The sequence below is a fragment of the Heterodontus francisci genome, chromosome 27, assembly GCF_036365525.1.
Source record: "Heterodontus francisci isolate sHetFra1 chromosome 27, sHetFra1.hap1, whole genome shotgun sequence".
NCBI lineage: Eukaryota > Metazoa > Chordata > Chondrichthyes > Heterodontiformes > Heterodontidae > Heterodontus > Heterodontus francisci.
The window spans coordinates 26568064-26593401 of record NC_090397.1 but is presented as its reverse complement, the minus strand read 5'-3'; the positions used below and the strand labels follow the sequence as shown (position 1 = coordinate 26593401).

The following is a 25338-nucleotide window of genomic DNA, read 5'->3' as shown; positions in this document are numbered from 1 at the left end:
GCCTTGGAAGACTTCAAGCAGCTTTCGACTGTTCCGCATTCAAAGATTCCACCTCATTAGGACCGTAAATCTCCAAAGACTTTACTGTTATTCTATTTTTTTTCTTTCGGGTAGCTAATTAAACACCAAACTTCCGATAGTTTGGGTATATGTTTGCTAATGCGGGAGTTAGGTTTTTAAATAAGTTATAAGGACTTTAGATGTTGGTTTATCTTAGTAGTGTACAAGAGTTTAGTTTTTTTAAAATAAATAGTTAATTTGTTGATATCTAAAGATACCTGGTTTGGTTCACCTCATTCGGGGGTTACTAGATTGTTCAATTCGGCTGCTGCTTTCTTTGATTTGGAAAGCTTAATATGTTATGCGACCTGTGGGGTGGCAGGACAGAATTAACAGTGCGTTGCTCCCACTGCAATCAGAATCATATATTTTGATTGGTGGCTTTGTCCTGAGTGGTCATGCCATAACAACTTCCCTAATCTACCTTGCCAAAAAGCTGTCTACTTAGTAGATCCATCACAGGGGATTCAACAGGTCTTAAATCCTCTTCTTTCTTTTGGGCCTCCTTATCTCGAGAGACAATGGATATGCGCCTGGAGGTGGTCAGTGGTTTGTGAAGCAGCGCCTGGAGTGGCTATAAAGGCCAATTCTGGAGTGACAGGCTCTTCCACAGGTGCTGCAGAGAAATTTGTTTGTTGGGGCTGTTGCACAGTTGGCTCTCCCCTTGCGCCTCTGTCTTTTTTCCTGCCAACTACTAAGTCTCTTCGACTCGCCACAATTTAGCCCTGTCTTTATGGCTGCCCGCCAGCTCTGGCGAATGCTGGCAACTGACTCCCACGACTTGTGATCAATGTCACACGATTTCATGTCGCGTTTGCAGACGTCTTTATAACGGAGACATGGACGGCCGGTGGGTCTGATACCAGTGGCGAGCTCGCTGTACAATGTGTCTTTGGGGATCCTGCCATCTTCCATGCGGCTCACATGGCCAAGCCATCTCAAGCGCCGCTGACTCAGTAGTGTGTATAAGCTGGGGGTGTTGGCCGCTTCAAGGACTTCTGTGTTGGAGATATAGTCCTGCCACCTGATGCCAAGTATTCTCCGAAGGCAGCGAAGATGGAATGAATTGAGACGTCGCTCTTGGCTGGCATACGTTGTCCAGGCCTCGCTGCCGTAGAGCAAGGTACTGAGGACACAGGCCTGATACACTCGGACTTTTGTGTTCCGTGTCAGTGCGCCATTTTCCCACACTCTCTTGGCCAGTCTGAACATAGCAGTGGAAGCCTTACCCATGCGCTTGTTGATTTCTGCATCTAGAGACAGGTTACTGGTGATAGTTGAGCCTAGGTAGGTGAACTCTTGAACCACTTCCAGAGCGTGGTCGCCAATATTGATGGATGGAGCATTTCTGACATCCTGCCCCATGATGTTCGTTTTCTTGAGGCTGATGGTTAGGCCAAATTCATTGCAGGCAGACGCAAACCTGTCGATGAGACTCTGCAGGCATTCTTCAGTGTGAGATGTTAAAGCAGCATCGTCAGCAAAGAGGAGTTCTCTGATGAGGACTTTCCGTACTTTGGACTTCGCTCTTAGACGGGCAAGGTTGAACAACCTGCCCCCTGATCTTGTGTGGAGGAAAATTCCTTCTTCAGAGGATTTGAACGCATGTGAAAGCAGCAGGGAGAAGAAAATCCCAAAAAGTGTGGGTGCGAGAACACAGCCCTGTTTCACACCACTCAGGATAGGAAAGGGCTCTGATGAGGAGCCACCATGTTGAATTGTGCCTTTCATATTGTCATGGAATGAGGTGATGATACTTAGTAGCTTTGGTGGACATCCGATCTTTTCTAGTAGTCTGAAGAGACCACGTCTGCTGACGAGGTCAAAGGCTTTGGTGAGATCAATGAAAGCAATGTAGAGGGGCATCTGTTGTTCACGGCATTTCTCCTGTATCTGACGAAGGGAGAACAGCATGTCAATAGTCGATCTCTCTGCACGAAAGCCACACTGTGCCTCAGGGTAGACGCGCTCGGCCAGCTTCTGGAGCCTGTTCAGAGCGACTCGAGCAAAGACTTTCCCCACTATGCTGAGCAGGGAGATTCCACGGTAGTTGTTGCAGTCACCGCGGTCACCTTTGTTTTTATAGAGGGTGATGATGTTGGCATCGCGCATGTCCTGGGGTACTGCTCCCTCGTCCCAGCACAGGCATAGCAGTTCATGTAGTGCTGAGAGTATAGCAGGCTTGGCACTCTTGATTATTTCAGGGGTAATGCTGTCCTTCCCAGGGGCTTTTCCGCTGGCTAGGGAATCAATGGCATCACTGAGTTCCGATTTGGTTGGCTGTATGTCCAGCTCATCCATGACTGGTAGAGGCTGGGCTGCATTGAGGGCAGTCTCAGTGACAGCATTCTCCCTGGAGTACAGTTCTAGGTAGTGCTCAACCCAGCGGTCCATCTGTTTGCGTTGGTCAGTGATTATGTCCCCCGATTTAGATTTGAGGGGGGTGATCTTCTTGATGGTTAGCCCAAGAGCTCTCTTCATGCCATCATACATTCCTCTGATGTTTCCGGTGTCTGAGGCCAGCTGAATATGACTGCATAGGTGTTGCCAGTAGTCGTTTGCGCAACGCCTAGCTGTTCTTTGTGCAGTACTTCTGGCTGCTTTAAGTGCTGCGGATGTTAAATCGCTGGGGGCTTTCTTGTAGTTCAAAAGTGCAATGCGCTTAGCGGCTATGACAGGTTCCAGCTCTTCATTATGAGATTGAAACCAGTCTGCATTTCTCTTCGCACTTTTGCCGTAGGTGGTCAAAGCTGACTCATAGATGGCGTCTCTGATGTGGGCCCACTTGGTCTCAGCATCCCCTGTGGGAGTGTTTTGAAGGGCTGTTACAAGTGAATTTAGAAATTTTTGTAACAGCTGTGGGTGAGAAATTCTGCTCGTGTTGATGCGCGGGTGGCCCTTCTGCTTGGAATGATGCAACTTCTTTGGTCTGAGTCTAACCTTGCTGCACACCAGGGAGTGGTCGGTGTCGCAGTCCGCACTGTGGAAGCTGCGTGTGATTTGAACACTGTTTAAGGCGGCTCGCCTTGTGACAATGAGGTCTAGCTGGTGCCAACGACGTGATCTTGGGTGCCTCCATGAAACCTGGTGACAGGGTTTAGTGTGAAAGAACGAGTTGGTGATGCAGAGGTTATGATAGGTACACAACTCAAGCAGTCTCTGCCCGTTCTCATTCATCCTTCCAACGCCATAGCGCCCAAGGCAGGAGGGCCATGAGTCATGGTCGGCCCCAACCCTGGCATTAAAGTCCCCCAGCAGGAATAGGTGTTCGGTGTTGGGGATGCTGCTAATGATGTTATGGAGTTGTTCATAGAACTGGTCTTTAGCTTCAGGTGCGGAACAGAGTGTTGGAGCATAGATGCTGAGTAGGTGTACTGGACCAGAGGTGGTGAGCAGTCGGATGGACAGTATGCGTTCCGAGCCATTTGAGGGAGGCTCTATCATGCTGAGCAAGGAGTTTCTGATGGCGAAGCCCACTCCATGCTGTCTTGGTTCTTCAGGATCCCTGCCCTGCCAGAAGAAGGTGTAGTCTTGCTCTGCTAGAGAGCCACTCGCGGGGAGGCGAGTCTCCTGAAGTGCTGCAATGTCCACATTGAGTCTACTGAGCTCGTTGTTAATGATGGCGGTCTTCCGAGAATCGTTGATTTGTGTAAGGTCTTCCGACAGGCCAGGACACATAGTTCTGACGTTCCAGCTTGCAAAGCGAAGGGCTGGTACCTTCTTTCCTTTTTTCATGTTGTTTGGTGCGGTGTATCAGTCCACCTTTCGGGCAATGACCCTGAGCTCCAAGCACCCATTGAAGCAGGCAGACTGTGGCGGGACAGAACCTTATTGACCGGGGGCTGCCCGGTTTGAGGCGGGCGGTAGCTGTCCAGTGAGGTGCAATGACCTCTCCCACCGACAAAGGCAACCCGTGGCGCCCAGTTTCTACGCCAATTTATCTGGACTTATAACCCGTAACTGCTGCCTTCCGTGTTGTTTCAGTCGCTGTGAGGCAACTATGGAGTGACCTCTCCATGGCGCATGCCTGGGCAAATTTATGGAGGTTGAGAGTTGCCCAGTCGTCAAAACCCCCCTCTCGGCCTTTCTGGTGGGGTCCAAAGGAGTGCAGGACACGACGTTTGGCACCAGTATGGTTGCAGGAACTGCCGGAAACATGCCAAAGGTGACACATGACCGCCTACGGGGTTCCGCTCCGGATTTTCTGTTAGGGTTTACTCCCTTTGCCTTGGTCTCTCCCGAGACGCCCACAAGGCAGTGGGGTTGTTGGGGCCCCTACACAGGTGTAGGATGGTGCCGGTGGGAGGAGGGGATGCAAGGGGGAGGGGTAGAGGGAGGGGGTGGGGGGGGGGTGCAGGGGAAGGGGGTGCGGGGTGAAGATGGTGCGAGGGGGGGGCGGGCTGGGACGGGGTTGTGAGGGGGTGAGCTGAGAGGGTGGAGCAGGGAAGGGGACGGGGGTGGGGGGGGGTGGAAGGGGGGTAAAGGGGGGGGAGGGGGGGTAAAGGGGGGGGGAGGGGGGGTGGAATCTGGTGCAGGTAATAAGCCATTTCCTCAGTGCCCACCATCGACGTCCGGAAAGCTCATCCACGTCCTTCGGGAGGTGAAGCATCATTTGGCAGACTTAGAGGTGATTACATTTGCTAAGGGTTTTTTTTTTGTAGTGGTTTAAATAAAGGCATGCAGCATTGCCGACAGTGCGCTGCAGATGCTCTCCGAGCCATCTCCCGCGGGCGCTTTGAAGTTGCGGCCGGGGGGGCCGTTCGTGGATGTTTTGGGTGTTCGGGGCACCTTTTCACAGGACTTCTCTCGGGTCCCGCAGCTCCTTCTTCACCTCAATGGACTTACCGCATGCCGTGGCTGCAGACACTCTGGACTGTGAAGACAGCAGGATCGGAGATTAAAGTATCGGCAGCTGTGCTCGTCAGTTTCATCCGGATCAATTTCATTGAGAAAACAAAGAGCAGGTGTGGCTGGGGGAGGGCAGTGGGCCCAGGTAACATACACTAAACCAACTGTTAACTTTTAGATAGGGCTAAAATGAACTGATTTAAAGAGCCAGGGGAATTTAAACAGTTTAAGAGGGCAGATTGGGGGAGAAAACGTTAGGGATGGGAGCAGATGGCCATGGATAGAGTTGAACAGCAAGGGAGCTTCCTAGGGAGCTTCCAGCCCAGGAGCCATCTTGAAAGTCATTATTAATCCACTCATTATTAAATCCTCTACCAACTCAAATATCTAGCCCAACGGTAATAGAAGTAAAAGCAAAATACTGCGGATGCTGGAAATCTGAAACAAAAACAAGAAATGCTGGAATCACTCAGCAGGTCTGGCAGCATCTGTGGAAAGAGAAGCAGAGTTAACGTTTCGGGTCAGCGACCCTTCTTCGGAACGGTTCCGAAGAAGGGTCGCTGACCCGAAACGTTAACTCTGCTTCTCTTTCCACAGATGCTGCCAGACCTGCTGAGTGATTCCAGCATTTCTTGTTTTTGTTGTAGTAATAGAAGTAATATGGAGTAAGGAATGGGTTGCAATAGAACAAGCTTTAGTTTTAACCCACTGGAAGACTGTAATTTTAGAGAAAGATGATTATCTGAATAGGATCTTAAGCCACACAAATATTAGCCCTTAATTAGCTATTATGAGCCCTAATTTTCTGTGTCAAGTTTAATGGGCAATTAATGTGCAAATCCAGCAAGTTCTTAAAAATAATGGTGAGTTTCCATTGGTGCAAGGCAGATGGGGGAGCGCCATTAACCAACCAGCAAGGTCCAAAGATTCACAACGCATGGCATATCTCTTCATCCCCTGACCTTGTTCACCAATTTGTGCATTAATAACAACGTGCATCATTAAGATGCCATTATTTTTCTAGGAAGATTTAGCCTGTTGTTTGATCTTGGGTGACTTAAAAGAAAGCCATATTTAGATTGTCTTGTGTTACTATTTGATGCCAAGCAAGCTGAAAGAACTGCCTTTGTAATCTCAGACATTAATTCCATCAGTGAATATGTACTGAAGTATCATCCATACCCTTAGTGTATAATATAAAGATGCTGCTCTTTGTATTCAAGTGCATTGGTAAAAAAAAAACATGATTCTATGTTCTGACGACTTCTTTGGCTTTGAGAAGAGGCTAACTCATTCAGTTTACCTTAATAGGCATTTGGCAGTGTAATTGTCAGTATAATTTGTGCAAGATGATTCAATTGATGCAAGTTGGTTCAAGAGAACCAAATTTAGGCATCTAGTAGTTCCCTAGACACAGGCAGTTCAAGCCCTACTCAAGAGATTTGAGCACATAATATAGGCTGACACCAGTGCAATACTTAGGGAGTGAGTGTGACATTGTTGGAGGTGCCGTCTTTCGGAAGAGACATTAAAATAAGGCCCAATCTGATTCCTTCCCCTCCCTTGTTCAGGATGGTGAGGAGAACTCTAACACCAAACAGGTACCCTGGCTAACTTCTACAAACACAACTCAGGCCATGAATGATTTTGTGACATTCTCAGCCTATATAGCTCAGTGTTGCACCAGATAGTGCAGTTATTCACTAAAGCATCAGGAGGACTACTTTGAAAGAAAAACCTAACATGTGATATGAAAAGCAGCATATGTGAGGATAATGGCCAGTCAATGTTTTTGTAGAAGTTCTATAGTAGAGAGTGGAAGGTCTTTATACTATTTTGTGTCAGCTCAGAATATCTACAGCAGCATTTTATTGGAAGGGGTGGGGGGAATGTCCCGAGCCCAGCAGTCGGTGATTTCCCTGGAGGTGGGCTCTTAATTGATACACTGTTCAATTCGGCACAGTAGGTGGACTGCTGATGCTGTTGGCCCAATCAGAAAGCCAGAAGCTCTGGAGCCTCAGCAGCACCCCTGGGAGACCTGTCTGTTGAGGCAGGCCAAAGAACATGAGGGTTCCTCAATATGGAGGCACCAAGAGGGTAATTGGAATTTAAAAATTAGGTTGCCAAGGGTGGTATGCCCTGCTGATCAGAGGGGTGATCTCCTGATGTGTGTTTTAGGGTCACGGCCCCCTCTCTGGGACGTGGAGCCTCCAACGCTGATGACCCCAATGGGAAGCTGCTGGTAGGCTGCCATCATGTAGGTGGCGGCCTCTCCATGTGGCAGACGGCTGCTCTGCTGCCAGCAAAATGCCAGCGTCCTGGGAAAATGACCCTTAATTGGTCCTTTAGTTATTCAAATTGGCTGCCCACCTCCAAGGGCAGGCAGCTCTTCTAGCACAAGGCCCACTGCTGGACAACATCCCCAGCAACATTACTGCATAGAGGAGCTGTCTCGATGCAGTTCACCAGCATTTTATTAGCCCACCTGTCTTCCAGCCCATTGCTCAGGGGCTGGTAAAATCCCAGCCCTCAACATTACTTCTTGGCTATAACCAATGTTAAAGTAATGAGGCCTGGTCTGTGTGCATTAACACTTGGAGTTATAGTTACAAAATGGCGATGAGCAGCGCATGCATGCTACTAGGTTAAAACAGTACCCTCAGAAGGTGATGAACTGAGTCCATTCCAGTAATGCATAGTGTGACATGCCAAAGCTGACATGGTGGATCTGTGTACAGGAAGACCTAAATGAAAGAGTGACAATGACATGTAATGTTTGTTATATGCAAGGTTTAGAACCTACTTTGCACAATACATGTAGCTTCTGTCAATTCAGCAAGGTCAATCTGTAACCTTTTATCGCTCTCACTTTTTGTAGAGTGTACATTATCCCACAAGCATGATTATCTACATAACATGCAATGGATATCTTATCTTCAGTACGCCCCTTGTACACAGTCTCACCTAAAATATCTGACAAATAGAACCCTATCTGCACTGCCTCCACAAGAGCCAGTATTTCCGCAACTAAAGTATTTTTAACAACCTTTTTTATTTTCTTAGCTTCCCAAGGTTCAGGACAACATTTCCCATTTTCATCCATCAAAAATATTACGAAACCAGCTGCACTCCAATAACCATCATGAAGCATCACAAAAAATGACTAGTTTCATATTCTTTGGGTCACATAAGGATGGGAACTTGAGTATGCATTTCTCCAGATTTAGTTTTTTAATATTTTATTTGCTCTTAAAACATTCTCAACTTTTGGATGTTTCATCATAGTACTTAACTCCAGCACATCAAAACTAGCACCAGGTCTATTCTGAGTGCACTGCCAGTTTAACTGAACAATCAAGCTTTGCAATTGCTCTGTCTTTTCTTTAGATATATCATCATCTTTCTGAGATGACCTGGCACGATTAACTGGGATGGGAGTAACACTCTCCAAATAGGATTGTTGATTTAGTTATTCCAGACCTACGCTGCTTAATATTTAAACTAATATATTTAAAAGTTCCACAAGCCTGACTCCCAATCTTAAATTCTACTCTAATCTTATTAATAACACAATTCTCAGATTTTACAATCCCATAAGAAATCAGCAATGTGCATCATGAAGATGCCTGAAAGTGTCCCTTTATGATACCAATAGAACATTACGGGATCTGCTTTTAGTTGAACACAACCAACTTTCAGCAAAACAGATCTCACCAAGAAATACCACACCCTGGAAGCATCATTAAGGCCATAGACGCATTTGTTTAGTTTCCACAGATTTCCTGCTGCATCTGCTGCCTCTTTAGGTAGTTTCAGAAACACTTCTTCCGGAAAAGTATCACCCTACAGAAATACAGATTTTATGTTGTTTGATCTACACTCCCATGAATGTGGCCAAAAGAGCTAAAGAGATGCACAAGATTACTTTTCCAGCTGTGGGAGAGTCCACTCTAACATTTCTATCACCCAGTCGCTCTTCAAAACTCCATGCAACTAACCTCATTTTAGCCTTATAAGTCCCATCTACAGGGATTTTTTCAGTCCAAATCCACCCATGTGACAAGGCTGGCTGTCCCTTATCTGGTACCTCAGAATAAACACCAAACACTGTCCAACTCTCTAACTCCTTGTGTTTTGCCTCTCTTATTAGTTTATCCCCAATTTTATTGGCAACCACCAAAACCTCACAGTCATGAGGACTCCTGCTTCTAGTTCTATTGTGAGACTGTTCTTCAGCCTTCATTTAATTGTGTAATCTGTTCAAACTACGGCCTCTACTAGCACTTTGATGTCTTTTGGGACTACTACTGTAAGATCTCGCTCTTGCACTATCAGAGGCTCTTTCTCAGTAGGTGATCGCTTCCTGACACAAAAATCACATTTAGACGCACTATTTGAACTTGCACTGCCTTTTTTACTCCCCACTCTTTCAACTCCTTCTGCCAGTCCATGGACCTTGCTTCTTGGCCATCATCCCGAACATTCAATCAATATTTAAATTTGCCAGAAGATTTTCCTGCACGTGCCACAATTATCACATCTCTCCACTCACTAAACCCCTCTGGAATATACATCACCCAAGTACCTATTCGGGCAATTGGCCTTTGGATGTGACAGTCTGTCCTGCACCTTGTGATCACTCACATTATCACTATCCATGGTATTCTGTTCCTCAGGACTTTCATCACAGAACACATGAGTATTTGAGGTACAAGGTGCCTTGCTTCCTTCTATCAGCTGCTCAGATGCTGAGATTTTGGTATCAATCCCAATTAATCATGAGGAATGAACCTTAACAGTTTGATTTCCATGTTTGATATCTGTCTTACCATCACGACCTATTACCTTACAAGTGCCTTTGCATTCCCTCTGATCCTCTCTTTTACAATACACCAAACCTCTTGAACTGAATTCTCAGATGGCCTCATACAATGCCTCAGAACTCTGAGTTTTCTCCAAAACCTCAGCCTTGATTAAAGCCCGTATCCCCGTATGTAAAACATTCAAATGTGCAGAAGAAAATTGAACAATTGTAGTACCTTCTAGAGCCAGAGGACTGTTGCACAGCACAGAAGGCAGTTTGGGATTTTGCCCATAGACCAATTGATAGGGACTATGCCCTCCAACCATCTAAAGCGAATTCTTTGCATGAACCTCCTATGCCAGGACGGTAGTCAACTTGTAGTTTGGTTGGTCAGCTAAGATTTTTTACAGCATTTCATCAATCAAAGGACTTTCAGCTGCGGTATCCATGACCATAATGTTCATGTTTTAACATTTCTTTGGACTCATGATTGGCAAATTCCTTCATTATCCGTCAGATGCTTAACTGGTGCCCAACATCCAGTCTTTATCCATTTCTCCATGATTTTATCTATATCACTCTTTTGTCCTTACTATGTATTATTGTAGAAAGACAAAATCTGGTTGCCATGTCCATATTAAATGTAGAATGAAATTATTTCTGTCTTCGTCCCATACCTTTAAATCCAAGGCAACTACCTGGTTAAAGTCACCTGCCAACAGAAGACACACAATAGGACGTGACGGCGTCCTCTGACACTTGTACAGATTTTGCACTTTTCACTAATCTTTTCTACTATCCTCGTATACTTCTTTGGCCTCCTTGTCTCGAGAGACAATGGGTAAGCGCCTAGAGGTGGCCAGTGGTTTGTGGAGCAGCGCCTGGAGTGGCTATAAAGGCCAATTCCAAAGCGACAGACTCTTCCACAGGCGCTGCAGATAAAATTGGTTGTTGGGGCTGTTACACAGTTGGCTCTCTCCTTGCACTTCTGTCTTTTTTCCTGCCAACTGCTAAATCTCTTCGACTCACCATGCTTTAGCCCTGCCTTTATGGCTGTCCACCAGCTCTGGCGATCACTGGAAACTGACTCCCACGACTTGTGGTCAATGTCACAGGACTTCATGTCGCGCTTGCAGACGTTTTTAAATCAGAGGCATGGACGGCCGGCGGGTCTGATACCAGTGACGAGCTCACTGTACAATGTGTCCTTGGGGATCCTGCCATCTTCCACGCGGCTCACATGGCCAAGCCATCTCAAGCGCCGCTGGCTCAGTAGGGTGTATATGCAGGGGATGTTGGCCGCCTTGAGGACTCGAGGACTACTGCGGTCCTGCCACCTGATGCCAAGGATTCTCCGGAGGCAGCGAAGATGGAATGAGTTGGGACATCGCTCTTGGCCGACATACGTTGTCCAGGCCTCGCTGCCATAGAGCAAGGTACTGAGGACACAGGCTTGAAACCCTTGGACTTTTGTGTTCCGTGTCAGTGCGCCATTTTCCCACACCCTCTTGGCCAGTCTGGACATAGCAGCGGACGCCTTTCCCATGTGCTTGTTGATTTCTGCATCGAGAGACAGGTGACTGGTGATAGTTGAGCCTAGGTAGGTGAACTGTTGAACTACTCCCAGAGCGTGGTCGCTGATATTGATGGATGGAGCATTTCTGATGTCCTGTACCTGATGTTCATTTTCTTGAGCTGATGGTTAGGCCGAATCCGTTACAGGCAGTTGCAATCAGTCGATGAGTCTCTGCAGACACATTTCTGTGTAGGATGTTAATGCAGCATCGTCAGCAAAGAGGAGTTGCCTGATGAGGACTTTCCGTACTTTGGTCTTCGCTCTAAGATGGGCAAGGTTCAAAAACCTGCCATCTAATCTTGTGTGGAGGAAAATTCCTTCTTCTGAAGACTTGAACACATGTGAGAGCAGCAGTGAGAAGCAGATCCCAAACCGTGTAGGTGCGAGAACACAGCCCTGTTTCATGCCACTCAGGATAGGAAAGGGGTCTGATGAGGCACCGCTATGCTGAATTGTGCCATTCATACTGTCATGGAATGAGGTGATGATACTTCTTGGATTTGGTGGACATCCAATCTTTGCTAGTAGTCTGAAGAGATCACGTCTGCTGACAAGGTCAAAGGCTTTGGTGAGATCTATGAAAGCAACGTAGAGGGGCATCTGTTGTTCGTGGCATTTCTCCTGTAGCTAGCGAAGGGAGAACAGCATGTCAATGGTGGATCTCTCTGCTCGAAAGCCATACTGTGCCTCAGGGTAGACACACTCAGCCAGCTTCTGGAGTCTGTTTAAAACGACTCGAGTGAACACTTTCCCCACTATGCTGAACAGGGAGATTCCACGGTAGTTGTTGCAGTCACGCTGGTCACCCTTTGGCAAATGTGAGCAGAATGCAGACTGGTTTCAATCTCACTTTGAAGAGCTGGAACCTGTCATAGCCGCTAAGCGCACTGCACTGTTGAACTACAAGAAAGCCCCCAGCGAGTTAACATCCGCAGCACTTAAAGTAGTCAGAAGCGCTGCACAAAGAACAGCCAGGTGCTGTGCAAATGACTACAGGCAACACCTATGCAGTCGAATTCAGCTGGCCTCCGACACCGGAAACATCAGAGGAATGTATGATGGCATTAAGATAGCTTTTGGGTCAACTATCAAGAAGATCGGCCCCCTCAAGTCTACATCAGGGAAAGGATCACTGACCAACGCGAGCAAATGGACCGCTGGGTGGAGCACTATCTAGAACTGTACTCCAGGGAAAATGTTGTCACTGATACCGCCCTCAATGCAGCCCAGTCTCTGCCAGTCATGGATGAGCTGGACGAACAGCCAACAAAATTGGAACTCAGTGATGCCATTGATTCTCGAGCCAGTGGAAAAGCCCCTGCAAAGGACGGCATTACCCCTGAAATAATCCTCATATACTCTTCATCAATCACACCTGCATCCTTTAGCAGGGTTTTAGTCTTTGACAAGAAGGGTGAGCAAATTGTCTGTGTAACATGAGGACAATTTGCTTTTTTTCTTGTTGATTCTTATCACCTGATGCCATTCTTCTCTAACAATTGACTAGAAACATCAGCTTTTGTTAAGACGATACAATAATGCCTTGACGGGGTAAACTGCAAATCCATTGACTTTCCAAAAACAATTGCCTTATCATGCTCTTTATCAAGTTTCTTTTGTGCCTTTTTCATAGAAGGTTTACTCAACAGTAAGGTTATCTCACTACAGACTATATCAGTACTGATAAAGTGGCTTACTCCAGCTATTTTACATGGAAATATGACTCTCTTTAGTGACTTCAATGTGTTGTCATCACTAAACCTAAAGCAAGTAGTACTTTAATACTCATTAACCTAGCATCGATCTTCACGACTGAGTGAATCCAGATAACATTTTAAGCAATCTGCTCCACATAGTGTCAACCTGTAAGCACTATCTTACACAGCATAGTTGAATGCATCTGCAACTAACACATTCATCAAAGGACTAAAACTCACTGTGACTCGTACAATTTGTTCAGATTTATCGTTATCGTCCTCTTCTGCCTCAAGAATTTGTTGTGTCATGTGTCATTTCGTGGACCCTGCCTCTCTGCTTTGGGTAGTTCATTGCATAATGATACTTCCAGTCACCCTGAAGAACCTATTAACTGTCCTTGGGCATTCCTGGAATTCATTCGCCTATTATTGCTGTTCTAATTCTGTCTTCTGCTGTAATAGCCAGACCTCCTAAAGATGCTTTCATCTTCATTCCTCCTGTTTTTAACTTTTCCATTTTACTGGTACCTGCATCTATTTGTTTAGTTTAGTTTAGAGATACAGCACTGAATATGGCCCTTTGGCCCACCGAGTCTGTGCCGACCATCAACCACCCATTTATACTAATCCTACACCAATCCCATACTCCTACCACATCCCCACCTGTCCCTATATTTCCCTACCACCTACCTATACTAGGGGCAATTTATAATGGCCAATTTACCTACCAACCTGCAAGTCTTTTGGCTTGTGGGAGGAAACCGGAGCACCCGGAGAAAACCCATGCAGACACAGGGAGAACTTGCAAACTCCACACAGGCAGTACCCAGAATTGAACCCGGGTCGCTGGAACTGTGAGGCTGCGGTGCTAACCACTGCGCCACTGTGCCACCCAAGGCACAGCCTTGTACCAAGGCTGCAGGGAATGACTGTTTCCCCAGAATTTTTTAAGGCGGCAGACATCTGATCCAACAGGGAGATTTTTTCCGAGAACTGGACCCAAGTTAAAACCAGGACCCTGTCCCTATGTGACACCCTAGCACAGTGTAGCATTTTAAATTCAAGCACTGAACCAGGAATCTCCAAATTGAATTTCCCCAATCTTCTATAATGTTTGTTAAAGTCCATCATATTTTCCTCCATTGAATCCATCCATTTTCTGAAATTCATTAAAATCTGACCACATAGGCAGTTAACAGATCATCTTTCTTGTAAATCTCATCCAAGGCTTTTAATAGATCATCCTTCTTGTAAATCTCATCCAAAAATTCTAACAGAACATACAATTTTTATCAGTATTCAATTGATAAGCATCCAGTTGACAAAGTACTTTACTTCTGATTTTACTTTTGGTAGGAAGTGACAACGCCAAGGTCATACTTTGTTTCCTCTTTGGTCGAGATGTAACCTGTATCTACATAGCCACTTCATTCTTCCACTGGTCATATGGTTCAGACTCAGAGAACATTGGAGTGTAATCATACCTTGACAATCTACACTGGCTTTCTGCCATTTTCCATAATAGCCACAGGGATTTAGTTTACTATGTGAAAAGAAAGTTTCTTAATTTCCAACCTTCACCTTTAGGTAACCATCCTCTGCTACCATATTATATTCTAGAAAGCTTATCGTTGAAGGATTATGCAGGAGCCAATCTTTACTCAGTCTATCATTTATATTACAAAGTAAAAAGACTACAAACATTTAGTTCCTCACTCAAACTTTCACCCAGTTTCAGTGTCTCCTTATATGTACTCATGTAAAACCCTCATTAATGATTAAACACAACTAACAGCGAGTAACTCCTCTCCTGACTCCCCAAAGCCTGTGCACCATCTACACTGCAGTCAGGAGTGAGATGGAATACTTTCCACTTGCTCCAACACTCAAGAAGCTCGACACCATTCAGGACAAAGTAGCCTACTTGATCGGCACCCAATCCACCATCATAAATGTTCACTCCCTCCACCACCGGCACACAAAGGCAGCATTGTATACCATCTACAAGATGCACTACAGCAACTCGCCAAGCCTCCTTCGATAACACCTTCCACACCACAACCTCTATCACCTAGAAGGGCAGCAGTCTTTTGGAAACACCATCATCTGCATGTTCCCCTCAGTCATAAACCATCCTGACTTGGAAATATATTGCCATTCCTTCATCATCACTGGGTCAAAATCCTGGAACTCCCAAACAGCACTGTGGGTGTGCCTACACCACACGGAATGCAGCAATTCAAGAAGGCCATTCATCAACACCTTCTCAAGGGCAATTAAGGTTGGGTAATAAATGCTAACCTTGCCAGTGATGCCTACGTCCAAGAAAAGGCTGGTTATGATACTAACTTAGCACCCACCTCTTCCATGAGTCCACCCTTTTAAATTTGTGGCTTAATGAAAAAAAAAATACAAAAATTTTCCAACTTTCTCCCACTCTCTTGAAGATATGACACAGAATAGGATAAGGTCCCACAGTTACCAGCAGTCGATGGCACTTGTCTACGTTTCATCTGTGAGCCGACATTGTTTAAGTAGGTTATTCAACAAGAAACAAGGAAATGGGAAAATTAAGGCTGAGCCTGATATTTCACCCTGTTCTTATATGTGTACTGACAGGTTGGAAGTAGTGGTGGTATTGTTAAATGATAACTTGTATTTATATATCACCTCTAACTTAGAAAAACATTCCAAGGCACCCGAAAGGGACGCTGTCACAAAAAAAGACACTGAGCCAAAGAAGATATTTGGTGAGGTAACCAAAAACTTAGTCGAAGAGATGGCTTTTAGGAAGGGTCCTGAAATAGTGGGAGGTGGATATCCAGTGTTTTAGGGAAAGGACTTTAGAGTGCAATGCCTATGTGGATAAGGACATCACAAGCAGGTGGGCTGAGGTAGTGGGAGATGCACACCTTGTTAAAGAGATGCAAGTAGATGGTATTTGTGATGGAGAATGTATGAGTTTGAAAGCTGAGCTTGGAAACAGACTGGTTCAGCCATAGACAGCAGCTCGGAAGGTGGATCAAATTAGTTGCAAGTATGGAATTTGTGGCTGTAGATGGAAAACTATGGCTTCGGTCTTCCAACTGTTTAGCTCGAGGAAAGTGTGGCTCATCAAGACTAGTGAACCATTTGTCTGACAAAAGACTGCAGACAGTTTGAGTGTGGTGGAGAGGTAGACCTGGGAGGCATCAGTGTGGATCCTGGCACTGCACCTGTGGATGATGTTGCCAAGAGGAAACATGTTGATGAGGAAGGGTGGAGGAGGCAGTACAGAGGGCATTAAGGAAAGGATTGATAGTGAAGAAGCCAGTGGTTATCTTTGTTCTTAAGGATTATCATAGGGTACTGGGAAGTTTCAGCTGAGAATACTGCCTAATATGGTCCAACAGATATGGCGAAGATGGCTAAGCTACTACACCTGGCGGACATGAAGGAGTAAAGGCGGGTGACATACCATGTGGAACAACCAGGATGGGAAAATGAATAAAAACTTTGCTGGGGACCAAGGGCATCAAAAGTGGAGGCAAGGGAGTGGTTGAGCAATTCACCAACTTCAGAATTGTGCCAAGTGGCATTTGTAAGTGATCTGAGGGATGTTTCTTCAAGGGTGAATAGAAGTCAGGTTGTAAGGGGGCGTTATTAGAAACATAAGGAAACGGTCAGAGGTCTTATCTGTGAACGAAACCATGGAAGTAGATAATTGTCAATAGCGAGGACTGATTCTGGATTCCCTGCTCAGGAATATCTTTCTGGTTGGTCTGGTTGAGATCACAAAGTTGGTTACCCAGTTTGTGAAAAAAAACTGCAATCTACAATTTTATGTAGACAGTTTAAAAATTGCATTGTTTAATGTGACATTTTGTAATATAATTTCACTGAACAATTGTGAAACTATTATCTGCCCATATTTTATTTACAGCATTACAGGAAATTGTTTCAATTTCTTTGACTATGCTGAGTTTTTAACAGTAGTGTAATTGGAAAGCACAAAGAACCATTTTGTTTTGAATTAAGAACCTGAAACTCTGGGGGAAAAAGGATATAAATAGAATAATGTTTACAACTGTTTGTAAGATATGCCTCTGGTTTAGGCTGTACTTTATCAAATGAATTGTGAAACATTTCTGTAGTAGCTTAGTAATGCATTTTTCTGGTTAAACAATTTTATTACAGAACAATGGTTCAATCACACTATGTTTGGATAATTGAATAATGGGCTTTATTTGCTTGTAAGATAACAAGTTTTATCAAGAATCTAACTGGCATAAACCACGTCATAAGATCATGGATACCTGCGTTGCTGCTTTGGCTGAGATCATCAAAGATCAGGGATGAAGCTCGTTAACTTGAAATGAAACCCTGCAATATAAAGTTCTTTGCTTAAATGCAACAGTTTGTAATGTAATTTAACAGAAATTACAAAAATCAAAAACCCATTCAAGCCACATGGTATTACAATTACAGCAATGTTTCAAATTCTTTGATTCTGTTGAGCTTTTGAGGGAACCTGGCAAGTAGGAATATTTTGTTTTCAATCCAGAACCTGAAGCACTGGGCAAAAAGGCATAATCCGAAGAATATTTGCAATTGATTGGAAGGTATGCCTCTGGGTGGGGCTGTACTTTCTCAAATTAATTTTGCAATGCTCATTTTCTGTAATAGCTTCCATATTTTTCTGTCCAAACAATTTCACAAAGGTTCATTGGACCATGTAGTTATTATACATTTAAAAAATTGACTTTTTTGCCTGTTGCGCCACATTTGAATTATGATTACTGTAAACTGACACATTACAAAACTGTTCATATAATATAAAAAATTAACATTTTATTAAATATGGATTAATGCAGCAGTGGCTAGCACCGCAGCCTCACAGCTCCAGCGACCCAGGTTCGGTTCTGGGTACTGCTTGTGCGGAATTTGCAAGTTCTCCCTGTGACCGCGTGGGTTTCCTCTGGGTGCTCCGGTTTCCTCCCACTGGCCAAAGGTTGATAGGTAAATTGGACATTGTAAATAAATTGCCCCTAGTGTGGGTAGGTTGTAGGAGAATTGAGGGAAGGTGGGGATGTAAGAGGGGAAAAACGGGATTAATGTAAGATTAGTATAAATGGGTGGTTGACTTGATGGGCCAAAGGGTCTGTTTCGGTGCTGTATCTCTCCATGACTAATGCAGAAACTGGGAATAAAAAATGTCATTAAGGTAATAAATGATTCCAAGATAGACAAATTACATTTTTTTCAGTCAGCCAATTGAACGATTTTTCAGAGTGGAATGCGTTTGCAAACATACCTTCCACTCAACAGAAACAAAAGTGGTTTTATCCAGTAGTTTTTCACCTGACATGTATCAGAAAACACGTGACTTGAAAAAAGGTGGCAATCATAACATTAGCCTGGATTTTGCAATCAGCGACAATGGGACAACGTTCACGGCAGCACTTGAAGAAAGCTCCCCTCAAAGATTTATTGGGCTCTGTGGGCGCCGATTTCCCCCATTCCGGAGTGACTTTCAATCTGGCGCTACCTTTAGTAGAGACGTGGCATTCAGGAACAGTAAATCACGCAGCTAAGTTGCCACTGAACAATCCTCACAGACAGCAAATTAGGAATTAAAGAACAGATTATTATTCACTTTTTAATCATTTTACAAAAACTATTTATACATCCACATGGTAAAATAAACTTTAAAACTCTTAAAAATCTATGGACCGAAAATTAGCTTTTCACTGCTAGATTGTTCAGCAATTATGACAGCGCTTTAAAAAGTTACACCCCATTCGGGAAGGTTTAATTCTTTCTACAGCAAACTAGTGTTTAAGAGACTGAAGTTCACATCAAATGAGTCTCTGTATTGACTGCATCTGTACAAGCTTTGGAAGAACTGGGGTGCTCCTGACAGCAAGTCCAGGTGTAAGCGCGCATGCGCGGACGCCACAAGTTGCAGCCAGTGAGAGTCAGGACGGTGAACGCTGACCGTCCTCACAAATGCAAAATTCGGGGCTACTTTAAAAAAACAGTAATTTGCACCACCAAACCCTCCAGGCGGCATATGAGTTGCACGTGACAGAGGCGCGTCTGGTTCACCGCCTGCCTGAGCTATCCATACCAGTTTAGCAGCTCAGGGAGGAGCTGCACGGTCTGAGCGAGCGCCTTTACCTACAACAGCTGAGAACCTTCCAGCAGCAGTAGCTGCTGCAGTCGGATCCGAAGCAAACTCCCGGCTCCTTATGTCCCGTCAAGCCAGCGACACCGAGTACAGCTTAAGCGACCTGAGCGGGGAGTGGAGGAACAGGCCTGAGGGGCAGCGGGAGGTGGTTGGCGAGCGCAGTCTGATCAAACCGGCCAGCAACAACGACAACCAGCAGTTCGCGACCATGGCAACCGGGGCTGGGGGTGAGCTGGAGCGGGCCGCCCGGAGGCAGTTCCAAGGCAACGACACCACCAACTTCGTCTACATCCTCTCCGTCTTCGCGGCCTTGGGCGGCTTCCTGTTCGGCTACGACACCGGCGTCGTGTCCGGCGCCCTGCTGTTGCTCAAGAAAGACTTCGCCCTCAATGAGCTGTGGCAGGAGCTGATAGTATCGGCCACGGTGGGAGCAGCGGCCATCTCGGCGCTGGCCGGAGGCCTCCTCAACGGCCAATGGGGCCGGAAACCCTGCATCCTCCTGGCCAGCTTCCTCTTCACGGTGGGGGCGGTGGTGATGACGGTTAGCCCCGATCGCTACGCCTTGTTGTCCGGACGCATCGTGGTGGGATTAGGCATTGGTAAGTCCCGGAGTGGAGTGTGACGGTTTGAACCGGGGGAACCGAAACTTACCTGTGAGGAGCGGCAGAAGTCGGCCGCTTCTCCTCACGGTCCGCTTCAGTAGACTCTGCATCCCGGGCGGACACAGGTTCAGCATTATGGGAATCGGTTCACTTATTCGTGGGCGGGACGTCAGCCGGTTGTTTTGGGGGGAGTTTCGGAACGACTCCCGGGTGGCGTCATCGCGCTGCAGCGCTCTTTAAAAAAAAAGCCGCCGCTGCATACTTGTCAGGGGGCACTGATCTTTTAACCTTTTCCTCTCTTGTATACAAAGGTAATGCAGGTAGCAGTCGTTGCTTTTTGATGGGAGAGTTTTGGTGTTTCTGCATATATATAAAAAAAACTGGGACAGATTGGTGAACTATCCCTTCTCGTCTTTCTCGACCGATCTGCAGCCTTTGACATGGTTGACCGCACCATTCTCCTCCAACGCCTCTTCACCATCCAGCTAGGTGGGAATGCACTCAGTGGGAGCCAGAGAATCACCTGCAATGGCTTCTCCTCCTGCTCATACACTGTTAGGTATGGTGTTACCCCAAAAGTCCCCTCCCATTTCTCATCTGCATGCTGCCCTTCTTACGGTGTAGATTTCCACAGGCGGAAAAGCAAATAAGAGAAACAACGAGGGAATATGAAAAGATACTGGCAGCTAAAATAAAAAGAATCCAAAAGTGTTCTCTAGGCATATAGAAGAGGGGAGATGGTGGCATAGTGGTAATGTCACTGGACAAGTAATCCAGAGGCTGAGGCTAATGCCCTGGGACATTGGTTCAAATCCCATCATGGCAGCTGGTGGAATTTAAATTCAAATTACTTCGAAAAATATGGAATTGAAAGATAGTGTCATGAAACTATTACAGAGACTATCATCAATTGTTGTACAAACCTATCTGGTTTATTAATGTCCTTTCAGGGAAGGAAATCTGCCATCCTTACCTGGTCTGGCCTACAAGTGACTCCAGACCCACAGCAATGCGGTTGACTCCTAAATGCCCGAGCAAGCCACTCAATTCAAGGGCAAAAAAGCTAATTCGGGACAAAACTAATAGTCACTTAGACAAATGCATGTTAATTAGGTGAAACCAGCACGGATTTGTGAAGGGCAGATCGTGTTTAACTAACTTGCTGGTGTTTTTTTTTAATGAGGTAACGGAGAATGTTGATCAGGGTAATGCTGTTGATGTGGCATACATGAGCTTCCAAAAGGCATTTGATAAAGTGCTGCACAACAGACTTGTGAGCAAAGTTTGTAGCTCTTGGAATAAAAGGGACAAGAGCAACATGGATACGGAATCAGCTAAGTGACAGGAAACAGAGGGTAGTGGTTAATGGATGTCCTTCGGACTGAAGGAAGGTTTGTAGTTGAATTCCTTAAGGGTCGGTGATAGGATCCTTGCTGTTCCTGATATGTAAATAGACCTTGGCGTCCAGTGCACAATTTGAAAATTTGCAGATGGTATGAAACTTGGAAACATTATGAACTCTGAGGAAGATAGTGTAGAACTTCAAAAGGACATAGACAAGTTGGTGGAATCGCAGACAAGTGGCAGATGAAATTTAATGCAGAGAAGTGTGAAGTGATTCATTTTGGTAGGAACTACATGGCGAGACAATATAAAATAAAGGGTGCAATTCTAAAGGGGGTGCAAGAGCAGAGGGACCTGAATGTATATGTGATAAATCATTAAAGGTGGCAGAACAGGTTAAGAAAGCAGTTAATAGTGCTTACAGCACCCTAGACTTCATTTAATAGGAGCGGGGAATACAAAAGCAAGGAAATTATGTTAAACTTGTATAGAACACTGGTTTGGCCTCAACTGGAGTATTGCCACACTTTAGGAAAGATGTGAAGGCATTAGAGAGAGTGCAGGAAAGATTCACAAGAATTGTTCCAGGGATGAGAAACTTCAGTTGCATGGATAGATTGGATGAGTTGGGTAAAAGCAAAATACTGCGGGTGCTGGAAATCTGAAATAAAAACAAGAAATGCTGGAAATACTCAGCAGGTCTGGCAGCATCTGTGGAGAGAAGCAGAGTTAACATTTCAGGTCAGTGACCCTTCTTCAGAACTAGCAGATATTAGAAATGTGAAAGGTTTTAAGCAAGTAAAGTGGGGGTGGGGCAAGAGATAACAAAGGAGAAGGTGTAGATAGGACAAGATCACAGAGAATAACCAACCAGAAGATCATGGCGCAAAGGCAAACAATATATTAATGATGTGTTGAAAGACAAAGCATTAGTACAGATCGGGTGTTAATGGACTGAAAACTAAACAGCCACAAGCACAAACATAAAAAAAAGCCGTGGTAGGCAAACTGAACAAACTAAGATAAAATAAAATAAACACAAAAAAATTATAAAGAAAAAAATAACTAAAAATAAAAGTAAAATGGTGGGGGGGGGGGGCAGTCATGCTCTGATATTGGATGAGTTGGGACTGTTTTCCTCGGAGAAGAGAAGGTTGAGAGGAGATTTAATAGAGGTGCTCAAAATCATGAGGGGTCTAGACAGTAGATGGGGAAAACCTGTTGCCATTGGTGAAAGGATCGAGAACAAGAGGGCACAGATTTAAGGTAATTGGCGAAAGAAGCAATGGGGACATGAAGAAAAACTTTTTCACGCAGTGAGTGGTTAGGATCTGGAATGCACTACCTGAGAGTGCGGTGGAGGCAGGTTCAATTGAGGCATTCAAGAGGGAATTGGATGGTTATCTGAAAAGGAAGAATGTGCAGGGCTACGGGGAGAAGGTAGGGGAGTGGCATTAGGTAAATTGCTGTTTCGCAGAGCCAATGCAGACATGATTGACTGAATAGCCTCCTGTGCTGTAGCAGTTCTTTTATTTTGTGTATGCTGACCCAGCTCTGCCTTGCCACCACCTTTCTCAACACCTCCACTGTCTCTAAATTGTCAGACTGTTTGTCTGACATGTACTAGTAGAAAGTTCCTCCAACTAAACATTGGGAACACTGAAGCCATTGTCTTTGGTCCCCACTCCAATCTTTTCTCCCTAGCCACCAACTCTATCCTTCTCCCTGGCAACAATATGGCTGAATCAGACTGTTTGCAACCTTGGTATCTTATTTGCCCCTGAGATGAGCTTCTGGCCACATAACCATGAAATCACCAAGATTACCTATCTCCGTCCCTGCCTCAGTTCACCTGGAATTCTCAACCATGCCTTTTTTAATCTCAAGACTTGACTATTCTAACACATTGCCAGCCGGCCTTCCAGGTTCTACCCTCCCTAAACTTGAGGTCATCCAAATCACTTTTGCCCATGTCCGAACTCGCAGCACGTCCTGTTCACCTGTTGCATATGTGTTCTTTTCCTTGTTTTCAAATCCCTTCCTGGCCACACCCCTCCCCATCTTTGTGATCCCCAGCCCTATAACCCTCAGATATCTGTGCTCCTCTAATTCTGGCCTCTTGAGTAAAACTTGCCAAAGCTTCTTCCGTAGCAACTCCAAAGCCTGCGACCTCCACACCGAGAAGGACAAGGGCAGCAGATGTATGAGAACACCACGTCCAGGTTCCCCTCCAATTCACACACCATCCTAACTAGGACGTATATTACTGTTTCTTAATAGTCATCCAGTCAAAATCCTGGCACTCACTACATAGCAGCATTGTGGGCAATTTAGGAATGGGCAATAAATGCCAGTCTTGCCAGTGGCACCCACATCCTGAGAATGAATAAAAATAAATAATTGCCACAATCAGTAGTTGTCCAGTGTTGGCAACCATGATCAGAGGTGGCACTGACATTGCACTGCTGCATCATTGTGTAATATGCATGTGACATGATATTTGGACTGATATGATTTGTATCTTTAAACTACAAAGGATTTTCCCAATGCTTTTTTCCCCAAAGACATCCCCTGTAACAAATAGTCAAACCATAGAAAGGGATAGTAATGGCTGCATAGGCTTTTGCCGAGTGTTTGAAAAGCTACCACTATAGCAATATCATCAGGTCATATGAGTCTTGCAGGTGAGGCACCAAGTCGGCAACTTGCTCCTGAAATTTAATGGATTTCTGGAATTGTGGTAGTGAAACATTGGTTTGGCAATGACTTCTGCTCTAACTTTTCTTCCTGTGTGGAGACATTTTGTCCCTGCTTGCTGTATCCTTGTAGCTGAAATCAGGAACTCTGTATTGAGGAAATCGAACGCGCATGTGGTTTTGAGATTTTTCGTGAAATTTTCACGTTGTCGTGAATAACATGATTTTTATATATCAATATTTTGTACTTTAATATACTTGATTTCAGTTAGCAGGAGGTGACTGCAATGTTTGCTTCCTGCAACATTCTTAGTAGGACCGGTATTTATAGATTTGACTATACTGATTCATGTTTCCCTGTTGTTTTTAAATTTACGCTACTGAAAGTAATTCTAACACTATTTACAAAGCATTGACAGCTTGAATCAGCTGGTAGAATTCTCACTTCTGAGTCAGAAGGCTGAGTTCAAGCCTCATTATGCAATTGAGCACAAAATCCAAGTTAACTGAGTGTGCTGCATTTTTGATAGCTCAGCTTAAATGTTCAACCGTGGCTAGGTGGTATTATTTGAAGAAGAGCAATGTGTTCTCTCAGTTCCTGATGAACATTCACCCCTTCACTGACTTCACAAAAATAAATTAAATTGTCATTCATTCATTACCTCTTATGCGACCTTGCCGTGCATAATTTGGCCAGACCTCAAAAGTAATCTGAGATTTAAATATTTAAATTCTTGGCAATTTTGGGGTATGTGATGAGGCACTGTAAAATCCTTTTTCTAATATTGATGAAATTAGTTAGCTTTCTTGTGTGGGTGTTATTGAAATAACTCAGTTTAAGCATTGTTTCTTTCTTTCTTTTCTTTTCTTTCTTTTTCTTTTGGGCCTCCTTATCTCGAGAGACAATGGATACGCGCCTGGAGGTGGTCAGTGGTTTGTGAAGCAGCGCCTGGAGTGGCTATAAAGGCCAATTCTGGAGTAACAGGCTCTTCCACAGGTGCTGCAGAGAAATTTGTTTGTTGGGGCTGTTGCACAGTTGGCTCTCCCCTTGCGCCTCTGTCTTTTTTCCTGCCAACTACTAAGTCTCTTCGACTCGCCACAATTTAGCCCTGTCTTTATGGCTGCCCGCCAGCTCTGGCGAATGCTGGCAACTGACTCCCACGACTTGTGATCAATGTCACACGATTTCATGTCGCGTTTGCAGACGTCTTTATAACGGAGACATGGACGGCCGGTGGGTCTGATACCAGTGGCGAGCTCGCTGTACAATGTGTCTTTGGGGATCCTGCCATCTTCCATGCGGCTCACATGGCCAAGCCATCTCAAGCGCCGCTGACTCAGTAGTGTGTATAAGCTGGGGATGTTGGCCGCTTCAAGGACTTCTGTGTTGGAGATATAGTCCTGCCACCTGATGCCAAGTATTCTCCGAAGGCAGCGAAGATGGAATGAATTGAGACGTCGCTCTTGGCTGGCATACGTTGTCCAGGCCTCGCTGCCGTAGAGCAAGGTGCTGAGGACACAGGCCTGATACACTCGGACTTT

At 45.1% G+C, this 25338-nt stretch overlaps 1 protein-coding gene and 1 long non-coding RNA gene across 5 annotated transcripts in view; one reads left to right on the top strand and one right to left on the bottom strand.

The window, feature by feature from the left end:
• LOC137384713 (uncharacterized) overlaps window positions 1-19799 on the bottom strand; it is a 30690-nt gene extending 10891 nt beyond the window's left edge. For both annotated transcript variants that reach the window (XR_010977641.1, XR_010977642.1), the window contains exons 1-2: window positions 17281-19799; window positions 7566-7652 (exon numbers count right to left, since the gene is read on the bottom strand). This is a non-coding gene — a long non-coding RNA (uncharacterized lncRNA). The remainder of the gene's footprint in view (window positions 1-7565; window positions 7653-17280) is intronic.
• Window positions 18915-25338, top strand: part of LOC137384712 (proton myo-inositol cotransporter-like) — a 194140-nt gene continuing 187716 nt past the window's right edge. For 2 of the 3 annotated variants that reach the window (XM_068059024.1, XM_068059023.1), the window contains exon 1: window positions 18916-19753. In XM_068059024.1, the coding sequence (XP_067915125.1) occupies window positions 19216-19753 (538 nt within the window). In that variant the 5' untranslated portion in view covers window positions 18916-19215. Of the gene's footprint in view, window positions 19754-25338 lie in introns of all 3 variants that reach the window. The other variant, XM_068059022.1, reaches the window with a different exon arrangement.